Here is an 18,948-nt window from a genome sequence, read left to right on the forward strand (position 1 = left end):
GATCTGAGCTGGCAAATATACCTCAGACGTGGAGGAAAATTGTCCCTACAGCGGGACACAGAAAGATGGACTCTGTGTTTATGTTATTGATGCTTGGTGCTTGCACAAAGTCAAAGCCGATGGACAGCTGAAGTCAGACTTTCAATGTCCAAGTGGATAATTATTTTTTGTTTTGAAAGATAAAAGAAAACAATGTATTCTTTATTTTTAGATAAAAAGCTTTTTTTCAAAAAATCTGCTATTTTTCAAAAGTACTTTTTTTCAAAGAATTAGTTAGTTTTCAAACCATGTATTCTTATTCAAAGAATCAGTTTGTTTTCAAAAAATTCTTTAAAAAGAAAATAATCAGATACTTTTCAACAAATGCTTTTGTCTTCATAAAATTATTTTTTCAAAAATATCAAAACTCCTCAAAAAACTTATTTTTTTCTTTTTCAAAGAATCAGTCGTAGCAGGGGGCGCAGTATTACACGCGCTTCACTGCGCGATTGTGACGAAAAGGGAGCTGAGCCGGATGGCAAAGCTCTCGATCTAGTGGTAGTGCAGTTTTCTCCGCAGGGTAGCTGGGGTCTCCCTCAGAATTAGGGTGAGAAGCTCAGCCGTCTGTGAGGGACTCGGAGTAGAGCTGCTGCTCCTTTGCGTCGAAAGGAGCCAGTTGAGGTAGTTCAGCATCTGATGAGGATGCCACCAGGGCGCCTTCCTAGGGAGGTGTTCCTGGCACATCCAACTGGGAGGAGACCAAGGGGTAGACCCAGGACCAGGTGGAGGGATTACATCTCCTCTCTGGCCTGAGAGCGCCTGGGGATTCCCCAGTCAGGGTTAGCCGATTTGGCCAGGGGAAAGGGAAGTTAGGGGGCTCGCTACTGAAGCTGCAGCCCCCGCAATCCAACTCCGGGTAAGTGGTTGACAGTGAATGAATGAATGAATGGATGAAAGTTACTTTTCAAAAAAATATTTTTCAAAGAATCTATTATTTTTCCAAAAATACTTTTGTCTCCACACAACGTATTTCTTAAAAAAAATCAGTTACATATCAAAGAAAGGTTTTTTAAAAAATCTGTCATTTGTCGCTTTGTTTTTTTTTTTTTAAAAAATCTGTTATTTTTCACAAAATGCTTCTTTCAAAAAATGTGTTAATTTTAAAAAAATGTGTGTTTTTTTCTGAAGAATCCATTACTTTTCAAAAAATACTTCTATCTTCATACAATTTATTTTATTTTTTTTATCTTTCAAAAAATGCTTTTTCAAAAAAATTTGTTACTTTTAAAAAATACTTTTTTTTCAAAGAATCACTCACTTTTCAACAAATGAAAAAGTAACTGATTCTTTGAGAAAAAGTTTTTTGAAGAGTAACTGATTTTTTGAAAAATTAATTCATTTTATGGAGACAAAAGCATTTTTTAAAAGTAACTGATCTTTTGAAAAAAACATTTTGAAATAAAGCATTTGCCTATAGTTTTAGAAAAATGTCAGTTATAAAGAAAATTGTTTCTCTTTTGCAAAGCAAAATAGATTACTTTTTCTGAAAATAAAACAAAAATCCTAGAAATGTTTTTTTTTCTGAAATCACTCACTTCTTTTAACTTTTATGTCATTTTGTTTGTCTTTCATTTGTCTTTCATTTTTGTAAAACTGAGGCAAAAAAAGAATTTCCGAGGGGAAAAAAAAAAGGTTTGGATCATTTTTACTTTCACTTCACCTTTTTGTTTTCTTTTGCTCTGACTTTTTTTTATTTTCTAAAACTGAGGAGTGAAAAATTCTTTGTTCTGTGTGGAATGTTTTTGTTTTCTGATATAAGAAAAAAAAAGTTTCTATGAGAAGTTATTAGGATAAATCTTTTGAAAAATACACCATATAAATCATATGTTTTTCAGCTGAGTTTAGAAAAAAAATAAACCGTTTTTATTACTTTCACTTAAATTGTTTTGTTTGTTTTATCACCAGTAGAAAAAATGAATTTGAAAAAAATGAAAAAAATCTCTGAAACTTTTCTTTTGTACATTTTTATAAAGCATAAATTTTTTTTAATGTGTGAAGCATCCTTGCTTACCTTGGGGCTTCCATAATACATGGATGTCTTTGACATAACATCAGCACTGTTGTTCCTTTACAGTCCGGTGATAATGTTCCAGGTAATTACATCATTAATTCAAATTACTCTCTTCCATATAAAATTAAAACTACATTCAACCCATGCTTTTAAATAAACATGTAAATATCTCCATGTCCATTACTGCTGTGAGCTCATAAGTATCTTTGCTCTCACATTCATGAAGTTGTGTTCACTTCGGTTTTATAAGTGCATGGCTCGTTTCGTCCCCTAAATAACAGTGATGGATGTTTTAGTGCATGTGGACGAGCTGATTAGAGAATCCACACCCCATCAGCTCCCGCAAATAGTTACAAATGGATGCAGGAATGCCTCATATTTTTCCTGTTTGTCATTTAACATCTCATTCAGCTCATTCAGACGAGAAAATTACCCTTAGCTGACTTTGGACTTGATCATTACGGACGAGGTTGACTGAGTCTAGAAAAATCCACCAAAATGCTGTATATTTGGTGTCATTAAAACAAATATATTACATTTTTTAAATGGTAAGAAGTAGATTAACTCTGTACATCATCATCATAAGTAGAGAATTGGCAAAGTTTCAATGTGGGCTCTAGCCAATGCAAATCATGTTAAAATTTAGTGTAATGAAATTGGATGTAGAAGGTGTAGACTTCATTTTTACAGTTTATGGGCTTGCTATAAAATGTTTAATCTTGTGACAAAAAAGAATGATTTTAGTGGGTTAAGTAAAGTAAAAGCAGGACTTGTAGTAAAGTAGTTATGAGGTGGTTGTTGGAATGGGCTGGGAGGGGCTAAAAGCTGGTGGTGGTGAGTAGATACACATCAAACACTCCTGACCTGCTATCAGTTAAAATTTAATTACATAGCACTCTCATCCATGCATATAACCACTCCTTCTGCGCTCATTCATCATTCAACAGAATTTAGAAAAGAAAATTTAATGGAACACTTACTAGCGGATCAATTTCTATCAAAGCAAGGGGAACGTAAAGAAGAGGAAATAGAATTCATGTTCTAAGGTCCATTAATAATAATAATAGGCTGGAATATCTACAGATTCCATGTGACACTTTCATTAATATCCTTACTGCTTTTCAGTGATTTATTGAACTGCAATATATCACACTGTGGTCTGCATGTCATCTTTGAATGTCCCTCTTCCCCCGGACTTTTTTATGTTAAACTTCTGCATGTTGTTGCTCATATATTCCACTAATACTTGGATGGATGAACACAGGAAGAGGGGATCTGTTTGGAGGAAGCAGCAAGTTTAGCCAGCCAGGGCTGATCGGGGGAGACAAATTGCTAACTAGTGCAAAGACAGAGCCGGAAACAGGATGGGAAAAAGGGTAACTTGCTGACAGAATCAATTTTCGGGCTTAAATGAATTAAAAGGAAATAAAGGCAAGAAAAGAGGGGGATCAAGGATGCCTTTAACTTTGCCCAAACAAGCCTGTAAAACATTAAATGCAGCAATAAACAGACTCAGACTGCAGTGGTTGACATAAGAAGATATAGATTTTAATATCTTTATAAACATTTTTGTACTGTTGTTGTTTTTCTGATGATAACTTACTGAACAATTGAATTATGGCAAAGAAAGAAGATGATTAGGCTTACAGTAGAACGAGAAAGAGGGATGTGAGGAATTGTGCAATCGACAAATCAAAGGCTCTAAAAATATAACATGAAAAATACGTAAATAAACAAATCACCAGAAAATCCAAAAAAATAAAAATAATTGAAAGACTCCTCCTGACAGGAGGAGCAGGTAACCCTGTTATCATCATCAATGTCACTGATATTGTTTTTCTCATAGTAATACAGTAAATGATTAATATCAGCACTGCAAGAAGTCCTCTTGTCTCCATTGTTACAGTTCACATCATTGATACAAACACCATCTTATCAGTAGATTTAAGGGAGGCACAAAAGCTCCAGAAGTACAGCAAGACGTCCAGTAATTGTCCATCTGTCGATCAGCATTGAGCGGCATCGCCTTGTTACTTCAGAAGCGATTGTCTTTGTCTCGGATCCCCCACATCCATGAACAATCACATCCGTCAATTAAGAGGCGCAATTCTCTCTGCATGATCCTCGTTTAGCCATGCTCCATTCAAAGTGTTTATTTCTTTTTTCATCTTTTACTGATCACACGAGTCAGTTACGGCACACACACATTTTTTTTTTCTCTTTTCTCGAGTCTTGTTCTCGTATCCTTCGAAGTTAAGTGATTAAGAAAAAAAAATGCGTTCCTCACGCTCTCAGTGAGGCGGGTATATCTCTGAGGAGGCATCAGTTCGGTGCGACCTCACTGGGAAGCTGAGAAAGCCTCGTCTGACCCCCTCAACCTCTAAGGCTCCTGTCGGCCCTGCAGCAGGGATATCTGTCTCTAGGTCCATTTTGTGTCGTAGAAAAAATCAAATGAACAACATCTGACACGAGATATAGACAGACTTGTCAATATTCACAGCTTGATCTCCCAGAGACACACATTGTTTTTCCAAGCAAATGAAAATAGCACATGGCAGTCCTCGTCGTTTTGAAACAGTTAGCAGCTTAATATTCAGTTGCAGAGAAGGAGAGACATAAATGAAGATGGAAGCCGAGTTGTGTGTAGAGATGAAATATCGATGTTAAATACTGTTACATAGGCAGAATGTTGGTACAGCACCTGAAGAGCCAGCTTTAGGTAGAGAGTAGTTGTTACAATTTGCTAGAGCCAGCTGTCAGCTCTGTTTCCAACACGTGTGGCTATAGATTTCCATTTTGTTGTGAGAATGGCACATTTCTATGTCTGATACGACTTCATTAATTTATTGCCATGCTTGTTCTTCACCTCTTTTATGAGTAACACTGACACCCAATTGTTCGCATCTGTTGTTTGCAAAGGATGCAACAGAAAAACGCTCCTGGCAGACAGGATGAGCGAGGATTCATGTTCCTCTTTCGTCCCATTTGTTTACTATTAGCAAACTGAACAGAAAATGAAAGCTGAGTGGAGCACTTGTCTTAGCTTATCTGTCTCAGAGCTAACTAGCTAGCAAGTTTCACCTGTTTGCTGAGTCATCTCTTCATATTTTACTCAGTTTTTTTTTCCAAATTTTGGTCATCTGAGCTCCAGCTGAGTGAGAAACAGTAAAAAAAAAAAAAAAAAAAAAAAAATATATATATATATATATATATATATATATATATATATATATATATATATATATATATAGACATATGAAGACATATGAAGTTGAAATCATACTGGTATAAGTGGCAGTGCAAGCTTCATCTGCGTTAACCTATTCTCATCCTCTGACTCTCAGTCCCTCTGACTTTTGTGCTGTGAGTCTCTCTGCTGTCGATGTTTGATGCTTTGATGCCTGTTTCAGTCTGAACAGTAAAGCTCCCTACACAACATTTACACATATAATCACACTCACACACACATACAGAAAAGACACACAGGCCTTGTAGTGCAGGAGCAAGAGAGGGTCTGAGGGCTGTGTTTTTTTGTGATTAGCATTTGTCAAACCCTCTGTTGATCAGCGGAGGATGTAGTCAATATTTGTCGTTACCAAGGCCACAAAGAGGGCAAAGACATGTAGTAAGGACTGGGATGAGGTTGCCCTATTGTTGGCTTGCTGAACCCCACTTGGGGGACGAACAGTGGTCCGGGGAGTACACTTGTGCTTCCTCCGTGTGATGGTGCCGTCCGGAGACGTGTGGTCATGTTTCCCACCGTCTGTGAAATCGGGGGAGGAATCCTCCTTGTCTGCCATGACCTCCTTCGAGTGGTGAACTTCATTGTCACCCTTCCCCTTGCTCACCCTGTTGCGAGGCTTTGTGCAGTTCCGAGGTCGGCCAGGCCTCGAGGGGTGCACTATGTGGGTCTGCCCTCCAGAGCCCACCACTACTCCACGATTCATAGACGGATTCACCGTGCCAGATAAATTGTTAGTCTGCGCCCTGGACTCCGAGTTGGGAACAGTTGGTGAACAATTTGGGAAGTCCTCCTTGCGCAGCTCCTTGAGGTCTTTCCCAACCATATCAGCCGGTGCATGACAACCCACCGAAGACGTCGAACCTCGGAAACGCTTCAACCACTCCCATAGCGACAAGGCCTTGCAGTCACAAGACCAGGGGTTGTCGTTGAGGCGCAGGTATTCCAAGGCGGGCAGTGTGTCAAGGCACTGTCCGGAAAGCTGTATCAGAGAGTTGTTGAACAGGTAGAGGGTGGTGAGACGTTTCAGGTCATGGAAGGCCAAGCGGTCGACCCACTCAATCTGGTTCTGGTGCAGAAGCAGTCGGTCCAAAGCTCGGAGGCCTCTGAAGGTGTTCTGGTTAATGCTCCACAGGCGGTTTCCATGCAGGAACAGGTGGCTCAGGTTGTGGAGGTCCATAAATGTGTCATCCTGCAGGAACTTCAGATGATTCTCCTGAGAGAGAAACAAAGTATAAAGATTAAAGACTCAGGATTTTTGAGGTGCAAAAAAAAAAAAAAAAAAAGGAAGGGCACCAGATGTAAACCTTGGGGCACCCTGAAATGCACCGTCCATCTGATCATTTTTATATCCTGCTGCCTTCAGGAAACAAGGCTATTGCTGTTGTTGTCAGGAAATGGCGAAAATAGGGCTGCAACAATTATTTGCATTATCGCTTAATCTGCAGGTTATTTCACGATCACTTGATAAATAGTTTCAAATGTCAAACAAATTATGAAAAATTGTCATTTCCATTTCCTAGAGCCCAAACTGTGCACAGTCAAAACCCAACGACTCCTTATTTACTATCATAAATGACAAGGAAAAGCAGCAATTTACTTCTTTAATTACATTAAAGAAGCCATATCCAGCAAATGTTAGACAACTTTGTTTTACTCGACTGATCGATTAATCAAATAACTGTTGCAGCTCTTGTGTTCAATGAATAATCACGACACCAAACAATGTGTGAAAAAAATATTTGGGTTTGACAGTATAGCAGGAAAAATTGTGGATGAAGCTAAGGCTGTTTCCTGATGCTGCTGGCAGCTTGTCACTCAAGTGAGGCAGCGGAGGCACTGAACAGAACATTACCTCTGCAACATAATTTAGGATTAGTCTACGTGGGTTGTGTTTGAATTATTTAAAATAAAGTAAGTGTTGGTTCAGATTTGTACTTCGGAAGGGTGGCAGCTCTAATAGAGTCTTGGTGACAAATGAATCGAAATGAAACTGTATAGTGTACCTGCAAGTAGAGATACTGCAGGTTTCTGAGGCCTTGGAAGATGTTATTAGGAAGGGAACTGAGCCCACAACGGTAGAGGTGTAGGGCATTGAGCCGACTCAGCCCGTGAAAGGTGTCTTCAGCCAAGGAGCGCAGGTGGCGGTTGTCTCCCAGATCCAGCTCCTCGAGCAGGGTGAAGCCGTGGAAGGTGGAGGGCTCGATGTATGTGATGTTATTGGAGTAGATCCAGAGAGTGACCAGGTCGGAGCTGAAGTGGCCCCGGAGTAAGCGATGGATCTTATTGTTCTGTAAGAAGATGCGCTCGCTGTCAGGAGGAATGCCTTCAGGGACCGACAGGAAGTTGTGGGCTTGGCAGGAGACGGTGCTGGGCGCGGTGTAGCAGATACAGTGACGGGGGCAGGACCAGGACAACTCGAGCCCGCAGAGAACCAGCAGGAACTCCAGCCCGCAGCCTGCAGGGAGCACACAGAGAGAAAGGTTGAGGACAAGTGGCAGTCTAGAGAGAACAAGTTATAACCAAAGTTATTAGAATTTATTCTTGAGGGACCTTGGATATTTGTAGCAAGGTCCAAGACAACAAATCTATCAGACCCTATGACCATGGATCTCTGAACAAACTTTAATGACAGTAGTTGAGATATTTCAGTCAGTACCACACTGCTGGACCAACCAAACAGCCAACAGACTGATATTGCCATCCCACGCTGCTAGTGTGACTAATAGTTGATATTCTAGTATGGACTGCTGCCATAGAAAAACCAGTCAGGAAACTGGAACACTGAGCAGGATCCATGAGCGATTGAGTCACGATTTTGCAAACAAATTCATATTCTGATTTTCTGCTAAACGGGGACATGTGTGGCTCAGCCTTGATCCATTTTGTGTTTCCTTTCAGTGATTGTCTCTCTGATTGGTTCAAGTTGCTACACATATGGACCTTATCCGTCACAGTTTACAAACCGAATCCACTGAGTGTGTTTAGGCCCACGATGAGGAGTCTATTGAAGAGAGCAAGCCGTAACACCTGCTCCAGTGAGTCACAAGACATTTCAGTGAAGCTGATTGGATCCCTGGTGCAACACTCTCGTCTGATTCGACACATATGCGGCTATTTCATAAATTACCCTTTCTAATATTCTGCCACCTTAGGGAGATGTGCTATTAAGAGTCCAATCCCTTCCTTCCCTGAGTCCATTGGCACTACTTTGCAGCGAGCAGAGGCTGTAATCAGTCTTTTTTGTGCTGTTAAATGGGGCGTGGAATGCTTATTTAAACTGGTAGTAAGCTGCTCTGAGGCGCTTTCTGATCGGTGACATGATTCCCCAGATCCTTTAGACGGGAGATGTGACTTATCCACAGTCTCATCAAGAAGGAGCACAAACTCACAGCCCGTCATGAAACTTCCATCTGACAACCCCTGGCTGTCTTCTACCCAATTTATTATTCACAGCATAGCGGAGGCCTGATTCGCTGCCTCTAATCGATACGCCTCTGTTGCCTTTTAACTCACCCTGTAATCCTTGGTCTTTTATGCTGGAAATTCAGGAGCTGCAGAATTACTCTCCACCAAGAGACGGGCGTATTTATCTAATGTATTTTCTCGCCAAACTGTGGCTAAGCTGTGATATTCAGCGTCTGACTCCACTGACCTTTAACAGTAATTCTCTGTGTCTAGTTGCGGAGCTGTGTGTCACCTGAGCAGGAGTGTGCTCTCCTGGGCACGGATCTAATCCTATTTGTTAAGCCCTGCCACTGGGCAACAATGGAAAATGCGTGCATCCTCCTAAATCAGAAATGTGCCCACTAAATGAGGTGATTCTTCACGGTTGAGCGCTGTCAAAAAGGCTGAATGTGAGTGTTCATGTGTGCTGATATGCATGTGAGTATGTTGGAGGACATGTCGTGCCATGAAAGGTTGGCTTTACTCATGACCTGCGTCATGACATGGATGCTTTTGGTGTATTACTGGCTATATCTGCATTTGTCATGCAGTCAAGACCACTGCAGCAGGTTTTATCTCAATCCTTCTCGCTGCTCGCCACTTCCATGAAGATGTATCAAGCATGGCACCTATTGACTGAGTAAATTGGTGGGAAAACATTTTGCATCGCTCTCGGGAAATAAACGTTTGCTTTATTTATCAGACAAGTAAGCAAGACGAGACAATTTCTCCAGCTGCTGTTTGGGGAGTATTTGCATTAAATACACTTGAGACACAGCTTCTTTGTGATTTGATAATATATATATTTTTTTATACTACTGACCCTCACAGCAGAAGCATTCTTATAAAGAGCACACACAACATAACCAATTTAATCTGTCTTCTGCTTTTACATTTGCTCTGAGATGAAATAATACTCGTTTCAATCACTTGCCTTAGCTGGGATGCATCCAGAGATTCCATTATTCATAAAATCTGATTCATAAGACCTTCTCTCACTCCAGTAATTATATTTTTCCAGGCCTTAAACTATTTCCATTAACACTTTACTGCATGCATGTCAATAGAATTAGGTAGCAGATTTCTGACGGGAAAATGATCAGAGCGTGCGAGAGACAGACAGCGATAAGTGTGGTACACGGGCAGAGCGAGGGGATGAGGATGTAGATGGTGCCCAGATAGTGAGACAATTTGAATCAGTGATCTGCTAATCACGTTGGACACAAGGACGTGCCTCCTCTCCCTCTCACTCTCTGCAGCTTGTCAGGACAAAGTAATAGATTCTTTATCCTGCCTAATCTATTCGTCTAAAATGGCTATTTATTTATTTATTTATTTTACTGCTTTGCACACAACCTGTATTGTAAAAAAAAAAAGGTGGCTCATATAGGGTAAATTATCTTCCTACAGCCATTTCCTGCATGCAGAAGCTATTCACTTCTTCCTCCCTGATGAGGCCATTACTAGATGTGAATATATGATGTGAATGCTCTTCAGATGAACGCATCTCTCCTCTGCATGCAGATTGAATCATACACCGTTCCCTCTTGTTTTCAGCCACACTGAGGCCATGTGTGCTCCCTTTAGCTGGCATAACAAGCACCTCCACTGACTCAAATACCTGCCAGCTAACTGATCTCACAATCCCAGAACACACAAAACAGCACTTAAAAACGCGGATGCTAATGTCAATAAACCACCATGACACACACATGCACTGCTAACACTCAAAACCCAATTTTAAAGACTAGTTCCCTGATGTCACAGGAATATTACGTGTAATTTACAGCATGTATAAGCCTTCTATGGATACACTGAGACATTGATATGTGCGTCAGGTTTGAGAGTGAATTAGGGAAAGATCATGTCAGCGTGAAAAGCATAAAAGGCTTAATGACGCTTGTTTACAGAGCTTTGAATAGGGAGACTGTTTGCGAGCACAGAGGAAGAAATACGTATTGTGTGTGGGAACGCTGTCCTTAAATGAAAATGTAAGAAATTAATGTGTGTCATAACTGCATTGTGCGCTCACACAATGAGCCATTCAGCTCAAATTGTGTTTTATAAATAGCTTTGGACACAGCGGAGCATATATATGCCAATAGTGCCTATCGGAATTTGGCAGAATAAAGGGGAGGCTCTGAAAGGGAGATAATGTGTTTTTGGAAAGGGGAAGATGCGATTTCTGGTTGCAGCCCGGGCTGTGTTTTAACACAGTCGTCACAAGTCTTTCACCTCCAAGTCCCCCGCCCCGTTTTCCTCCCCACTGATTACCGCTGGCAGATGCTATTGAACGGTCGTCACAGGCAGGATCACGTTTCGACCCCGTGCCCTCGTCATCAGCGACTTCCCTTTTTTCTTTGGTGGCGTGGAAATGGAAATAGATAAATAAATGTATAAAACACAATGGCTTGGCTCCCCTGACAGACTGGGAAGTGACTGTGTAGAATAGCAGTGAGGCATAGTTCACACTAGCTTTGCCCTCATGAATAACACATCTCTGCTAATAGGAGGGAAATGGTACGTCTGTAGAGCTGCGTGACTCTGCCCATCATTAGACTGGACAAACTCAATTTCCTGTGTCTCTCTAAAGACTCTGATAAGCACCCTGGTGTTTTCGCTGCTGCTATTCGCCGATTCTAAATAATGCCTCGCTTCATTCCACGCTCAAAAGGTGTTGACTGTCATTTCTGTGCACACAGTGGTTATTAATGGTAAAGCAATATATTAGATTATTGGTTTAATGTGCTTATTCTTTGAGGGAGCACGGATTAAAACCCAGCTGACAGAATGTACCCAGTGTCAATATCACCATGTGGAGCTCAATGTGCCGTCTCAGTATGTAACAGTATGTAATGTTATACTCTGTAATATTCAGTACATGGTGGCTTGCAGTTCTACGTTCTTCTCTCCATTTCTCTGCCACAAAATATATGTATTCTATGGAAGCCCTGAGACGCGAGTGAAGAATTTATGTCTTTCAGTCAATTTTCTCAAAAAATAATAAAAAATAAAAACTTTTTAAACTTTTTTTTCCACTCAGTTTCACAAGATGTTTTTTTTTCTCTTTTTCTTTTTTCAAAAATTGACTTGTAAACACACCTGACATTTCAATTTTGTTTTCAATTAGAATCACACATGCATTTCTCTCTCTCTCTCTCTCTCTCTCTCTCTCTCTCTCTCGCTCTCTCTCTCTTCTCTTTCATGTGTTATCCCAGCCAAAATCTAAATTAATTTAGACAGATTATCCTGGTGAGAAAAACAAAAAATTAAACCAACAATGTTTGTTTCCCAACCAGTTCTCAAGTCATAAACAGTGAAAAACAATTTCAATCTGAATCTGAGGAACATGGATCACCATAGACCTTAGATGTAATGGAATATTCACGTGCTTTAGTAAGAGTAAAAAAGTAAGTATATATATATATATATATATATATATATATATATATATATATATATATATATATATATATATATATATATATATATAAATATATATATATATATATACCTACTATACATACCTTGACCTACTTTAGTTTAAGGGTGACTTTTGCTGGTCACTCAACAAGGTTGCAGAATAAACACAATTTCCCTCAACTAGAAAGAACCAGGGCAACAAACAAATCAAATCTCAGTGGGGCCAAAACAGACCAGAGTTTCCAGCTGACAATCTATTGGGATGAGATACTGTATACAGTATGCCAAGGACTGAATCAGAAAGGGTATAAGTCTGACATGGGCACCATTCCCCCACCTCTCTGAAGCCTCCACCTACATGATGGGACTGCTACGTGTTTGTAGCATTGCTGTCCTGGGAGAGCCACATATCTCTTAAATGTCAACTTTTCATGAGACAAAAAGCCCCATTTTAAGCTTTGTGACAAGTCTTCCAGTGAATCCAAGGGGGGTTTAAATAGTTTATTTAGCTTAAGAAGTAGGAGAATGTCAGCGAATAAAGGAACACTTCATCCTTCAGTTTGTTATAAATGTTTATTTGAATTTTCCTCTGAGATGTGGTGGAGTAAAAGTTTAAATCTGCTTGAAATGGAAACACTTAAGTAAAGAATTTTTAATTTGTACTTAAGATGCAATAAGAAAGAATCTCTGTTAGCTCTGTTAGCCCTGCAGCTAATGGTCCTGACTGGGTGCTCGTAGTAGCATTATGAGAATGGATGAGCCATTGCTAACCTGCTTCAGTAAATATCTCTGCAACACAATATAAAGTTGTCTCTGAGATAGTATCAAAACAAAAAAAAGTTAATTTTTGCATTTTTTAAAATTAAAATTCTCACATATTGCACCTTTAAGTGAAGAGCTTGAGTTATGCGCATAGTTACATTCCACTGCTGTATGTGTGTGAAGGTTGTGCTCCCAACAAAATGAAAATGAACATAAGTATAAGGTGACATTATATATATTCTCCATCTTGCTAAAAAAAATATGTTAAAGACATCTTATTTCTATTTAAACCAAGTCTTAAAATGTGTGACTGCTATTGGTCTAGGTGGGAGTAAATAATACAAATAAAATAAGATATAACAGCAGTTTAGGGTTGTGTACATAGTTTGGGCCTGATAAGTGTTAAGTTCTTCTGCAATGTTGATGAAAACAGAAAGAGAAAGCTATAAACAAAATTATTTAGCTTGTCATTCTGCTGTCATGTCATACAAGCTGCCAGGCTTCAATATCAGATGAAGTGGTAATAATAACTGCAGTATTACTGCAAATGTTTACATACTGCCATCTGTTCAGAGCACATTCGCTGCTCATGTATTTTTATAATATGTTCATGTTAATATCATAAACTCACAACACAGTGACTTAATCTCCTTATAGACCAGGACAAATTCAAACAATATAAGCTGAATACTTTATATTATATTTTATTTAGCTAATGATCTGAAAGGCTACAGTGAGGACTTGCAAATATAAATTACAAGTGCTACATAATACCACTTTCTGTTTGTAGAAGCCTTGATTTCACAGCAAGTTGCCTCCGCTATTTCCTGTGTGGGTCAATGATTGCATATTTATTTTAATCAACTGTGTTGGAACAAAAGCAAGAGTGCAAAAAAAAAAAAAAAAAGAAGGAAAACAATAAAAAGAGGCAGGTTTTATTCTTAAAGGGAAAAAGAAACAGCAATAATGGCACCAAACTAATACTTTCACTCAAGCTGTTTCTCATTACCATTTTAAAAGAATGTCTCTGTTGACTTGTTAAAAGTACTGATTGCTGCCATTATTTTCTGACTGAACAGCAGACTCACACATGAACAATCCTGCTAACAGCTGTGACCAGCAACACTTCTGCCCGGGAATATTATTATTTTTTTGTTTGCAGCCTGGCTGCAGCATGTTATAGATTTTGTCTCATTTGCCATTCCCCGGCACCACTGCAGGCAATATTGCCTAATAAGGTTGCCTGACTATTCTTCTAGAGAATGAAAGGAAAAAGGGGGGGGTGGAAGAACAATGACAATGCAGAGATCTCAGAGAAATGCAGCAGAATGGAACTATTTCAGAAATACATCACGTCGCTGTGATGTTCTTCGGGTGCAGAGGCATCAACAGCCTGAGAGATTGCTTACAAAATGCAGAAGTGTTTGTGTGTTTCTGTTTGTGTGGGAGCGACTGGTTTCATCTCTTATCTCAGGCGTTCACACTACAAATAAATTAGATCACGCAGAGATGATTGTGTAATTAGTATATACGATGAATTTATTCAAATACTAAGGCTGTCTTCTCCATGAGTCTTTTTTTTTTTTTTTTTTTTTTGGGAAGATCCTCGTTCCAGTTGCCTTAAACGTGTCTCTGCCTCTTTTTCTTCCATTCTCTTCTTTGTGATTGATATGGATTTTATGAGAAAGATCAATCAGGTTTTACCTCTATTCACTTCATCTCTCTACTTCATAATAATACTTTTTAATACTTTAGAACATTAGGGATATTATAAAAATGTTCAGACACTCAAATGAAATTGAGACCAGCGGGGCTTGCTCTATTGATTTCCTCCTGCTCCGTGTGCGAGTTCTTTGATTGGTGCCATGTGTGTCGGCACAACATGTGCTGTGAAACTGTAAACTGTCAACACTTCCTGCACGTTAATTATGATTTGATCATTCTTCTGTCAGGTTGGCTTCGCATCGAGGGTACAGAACTGCTTCATGTTTCTGACTGCGTCCCTGCCGAAGCAGAAGGACGGTTGAAGTCAAAGAGAGGAGGTGAGGACTGGAGCCCAGTCACATAGCAGGCTGGCGCACAGTGTGCCAAGTTGTGTAGGAGGGTTAAATGGACCAGTGTGTTCCTCACGTTATTGATATTTATGTCTGTTAAGTGCCATTTTTATGGCTGTTTGATATTGTGGGCAGCAGCGGCTGGTCAATGAGGCGGCACTGTCGACAAATCTCTGCAGAGTCACTCTTTGGAATGGACAAAACGAGAGAAGGGAGTAAAGACATGGTGAGAAACTGCCGATAGAGACAGAAGATCAGAGATCACAGGTAAGCGTACCTGTCAACCTTGAGACCTCAGAATTAAGGAGGATTTTGGAACCAAAGCAGGTAGTCTGAACGGTCCTATCTTCAAAACAAATTGAGTTTCAAAGACTTTGAAACACTGCAACAGCAATTTACTTTCATATAATTTTAATTTTACTTTTATTTTTAAAGAAAACAATGCAGATTAATTCGCCCTGAGCATAAAGTAAAATTAATCATTCATGCATTCATTCATTATTTGCCCCTGACCTTAGGAGAGTCACACCACTGCCCTACAGCTTCTTCTGATGATTGACCCAGTAGGATCCCTGTGATTAACAGAAAATGTAGATGTGGCTGATTATACAAAACGCATGCCCCCTTCCTTTAAAATCTTCCGTGCGAAATGGGAATTCTTCTCTTCGGGACATCTGAATTTATTTAAGCATTTCTTTCTCATTTCCATTTTGGTAAGTGTGTCTCTCAGTGGGGAGGATGAGTACAGTAGACTTCATGCTGTACAGTGACAGAAACAAGTTAGGATGACTGAAAAGGGGGAAAAGGTGTGAACATGTGTCATAAATCGGGTGAAATGCAGGAGAACTGTGAACCCGGGAGGAAACCAGGAAACGGCAATGAAACCCTCCATACTTGTCAGACCTCCCCGAGAGGGATGACCTGAACAGTGACGTGTGAGGCTCTCAAAACCACATGTAAAACCAAGCAATCAAACTCTGGTGTAGTTTAGAAAAAAAGGCAGAGATGATGTTAGCGACAGCAGTCTTTCTCAAGTTGAGGAATCAGAGGGCCCAAAAATAACTCCATCAAACAACAAGCAGCACCGTATGGAGCACGTACTGAATAAACAGGATGATTTGTGGAGAGTGTGCAGGTGAATACAGCTCATCTATCTTCAAAGATGGAATGTGAAGATGCTGAGAAAAAAGCCAGGCGGATGGCTGATAGCTAAGCTGTCCACAGATGTTCAGTACCTACATTTTAATTAACAGGCTTAATGGATGTCTAGTAGGTGCTAATTCTACCCGCTTACATTCACAGGCGCATGTGTACCCGTGAGTCTTCTTCTCTTCACGCCTTCACAGCATTCTGTCAGACGCCATACGGGATGCATGCACACACGTGGACATACATACATAGAGTACACAAACACACACACACACCACCCATGTACAAGTACACACAGGGACATTAGCCGAATCACTGCTGTTAAGGGCAGTACTATCAGCAACCAACTACGTTCATTCATCATGACAGCAAGCCAAACATATTACACTCCCTGTAGCGGTGTTACACTGCACCGGCCAAGCCTAACGGATGGTTCTGCAAAACCTACATAAATCATCCAAGTGTATATATATGTGGTTGAGATAGTGATAGAGAGCATTTATAATGCAATTCCCGCTAGTGGAGAGACTAATAATTATCTTTCATGGTTGAAGGTGTTTGATGTAATCTAGGGGCTCTTCAATTGCAGAGAAATCTTCACAGTCTGTTTCACAATATACACGATGGCTCTCTGGTATCAGCGTCATATCACAAGCTAGTGGCAGTAAAATGCATGGTAAATCTAGTCTCATTATCACAACATATGGCGAATTCTGGTTCCATTTATTTCTGGATGAACAGGCAACAACATGTGCCAGATTTTTAACAGGTCCCCATGTGCCCATATAGAGTTTTGTAACAAGTGTGTTGAATCATTTTTTTCCCCCCTTTTTTTAAATCAGGTTTTCAGTGAAATTCTGGTTTTGGTGGGCAGATTATGAAGACTTCATATAAATAAACTCTGGTTTTGTCAGAATTTAAAAGATGTGATTTTTCACAACAAAGTAATTACCATGGTTTTTGTTTTTAGTTTAATCTTTCTTCTTTTATTTTGTAGGGTTAATCCTCGTGTCCTTCCTTCTTACTTCCTGTCTTTGTCTTTTATCTCATGTTTTCTGCCCTCATCAGTGTTCCCCAAGATTCATCACGTTTTAAAATCCATTTAATTTTGTTTTTCTCTCTATTTATTTTAACGCCAAGGCCTGTTTTTGTCAGGTTTTTCCCTGCCTCTGATATTTTTTTTTTTGGACTACACCTTCTTATCATTAAAGCTCACTTTGATTTTCTGCTTTGGTGTTTTTCATTTGGCTCATATTTGCTAAGATTTTATAGCAAATGTAGTCCCACTCTATCACCACTTAAAACTCACTTGGAGTATGTGGTGGTGTCTATATCTGCAGACTATATCTGTCTTTTATTATTATGTTGCTATTATGTTGTTGTTTGAGACTTTTGAGTCAGCAATTTAAGCAAGCGGTGGTCTTTGACGACCTGGGAACAAGGCTCAACAAACAATTATCTTCACGCAGGATTGCTTACTGCACCTTCGACTACTGTGTTTACAAGCTGCAACAAGCAAATCCGGCATAAGATATTGTGCCGTTAAGTGACTGCTGTTAATTAGGTTGCCCTTTTATAGTTAGACCGGGCCCATCTGAGTCTGTCACACACTGAGCATAAGGACACTAATCACACACACTAACATTCTGCCTCCTGTTTCACACGCTCGGGACACAGTTGTACCCGGTTGCGTAACACGTGGAGCTGAGTTTACAGCTTTTTCAGCAGCAGGCCGGACGGTTGTCAGTCTCCCCTCGCTGTGTCTTGTTCAATCATGTATGTGAATGACAGAGGGCGATGCAGCCAATCATGGTGTGTCTCACTCAGAGTGACAGCTGAATGGTGGTGATGCTGCTGACGGGCGAGCAGACAGATGGAGAGGAGTGCAGCAAATTACAAAAAATGCCGTGGACAAAATACTGCACTGACGCCATTTAAACGTCCCGTGCGTAGGATTCAGGGGCAGAAATGAAATACAAATAGAGCACTTAATATTATTATGTTATTATTCTGTTGCCACTACACTGTTTCATCATTATTTACTTCATAATGATACATTAAAGCAAAAACCTCATCTATTGCCAGTTTAACATAATAAACAAGTAAAGAGGTTGTTTTCAAGAGCAGCTCTGCACTTGAGGAAACAGGGGCTGGTACAGCAGTTGCTCCGTGAACCAGACCAGCACCTCGTTACAAAGCCATGTGTTGGCGAGCATCTGACTTTACGAAGAATCTGTGCAGGGCATTCAATCATTACCAGCTCTAGGGCTGGTGCTCTTTAGCTCACCCTGTGCTTTGATGTTTCTGTGCAAGGGGCTGTAGTTTCTGGGCTGTCTTCCTCAAAAGTGTCGGCATGTAGTATGTTGATAAAAGAATTCTGCGGAGGCAAGGCTGGGTGGAATGATAGAGCAGTCTTTATTGAGACAAACTTCGGTTAGCCGAGTGTCCGAGCAGAGTGTGGCCCCACATCTGATGTTCTCCAATCTAGGGCAAAGTAATGCCAAACGTTTTTGCCCTCTTGCCCTATCAGAACTCCTACGCCTTCGATCTTAGGAATTCTACCAAATGCCACCCCTCTTTCTCTGGTGTGGGGGCCTTTTTTAAAGTCTGTTCTCCATAACCGCCTACTTGTCCCAATTGGTCACTTTGGTGGGTTCAAGGTACATCTATCCAATGGGAAAGAAGAGAAGGATGGGTCTGCCTCACATCCTCTATGAAATAACTGTTGTGTGAGTTACTTAACTTTGCTGATGTCAGCTAAAGTGGACAGGATGGTCTCTCTACACTTAAATGACAATGTATACCTTGAGTCAGCTCTTAAC

The 18,948-nt window shown here is 40.1% G+C and overlaps 1 protein-coding gene and 1 long non-coding RNA gene across 4 annotated transcripts in view; one reads left to right on the forward strand and one right to left on the reverse strand.

Moving 5' to 3' along the window:
• The first annotated feature begins 400 nt into the window (after window positions 1-400).
• Window positions 401-16,220, forward strand: LOC119030090. 3 transcript variants are annotated; one of them, XR_005078161.1, is made up of 4 exons: window positions 401-895; window positions 14,876-14,965; window positions 15,113-15,304; window positions 15,496-16,220. It is a non-coding gene; the product is annotated as an uncharacterized LOC119030090 (long non-coding RNA). The 3 variants fall into 3 exon arrangements; XR_005078159.1 differs by lacking the exon at window positions 15,496-16,220 and having other exon boundaries at window positions 15,113-15,456; XR_005078160.1 differs by lacking the exons at window positions 401-895; window positions 15,496-16,220 and adding an exon at window positions 14,322-14,620 and having other exon boundaries at window positions 15,113-15,456.
• Window positions 3,589-18,948, reverse strand: part of rtn4rl1b (reticulon 4 receptor-like 1b) — a 156,081-nt gene continuing 140,721 nt past the window's right edge. The window contains exons 2-3 of the mRNA XM_037117435.1: window positions 7,298-7,749; window positions 3,589-6,507 (exon numbers count right to left, since the gene is read on the reverse strand). Coding sequence (XP_036973330.1) covers window positions 5,614-6,507; window positions 7,298-7,749 — 1,346 coding nt within the window. The 3' untranslated portion in view covers window positions 3,589-5,613. The remainder of the gene's footprint in view (window positions 6,508-7,297; window positions 7,750-18,948) is intronic.

The sequence above is a fragment of the Acanthopagrus latus genome, chromosome 2 (assembly GCF_904848185.1).
Source record: "Acanthopagrus latus isolate v.2019 chromosome 2, fAcaLat1.1, whole genome shotgun sequence".
Classification (NCBI taxonomy): domain Eukaryota; kingdom Metazoa; phylum Chordata; class Actinopteri; order Spariformes; family Sparidae; genus Acanthopagrus; species Acanthopagrus latus.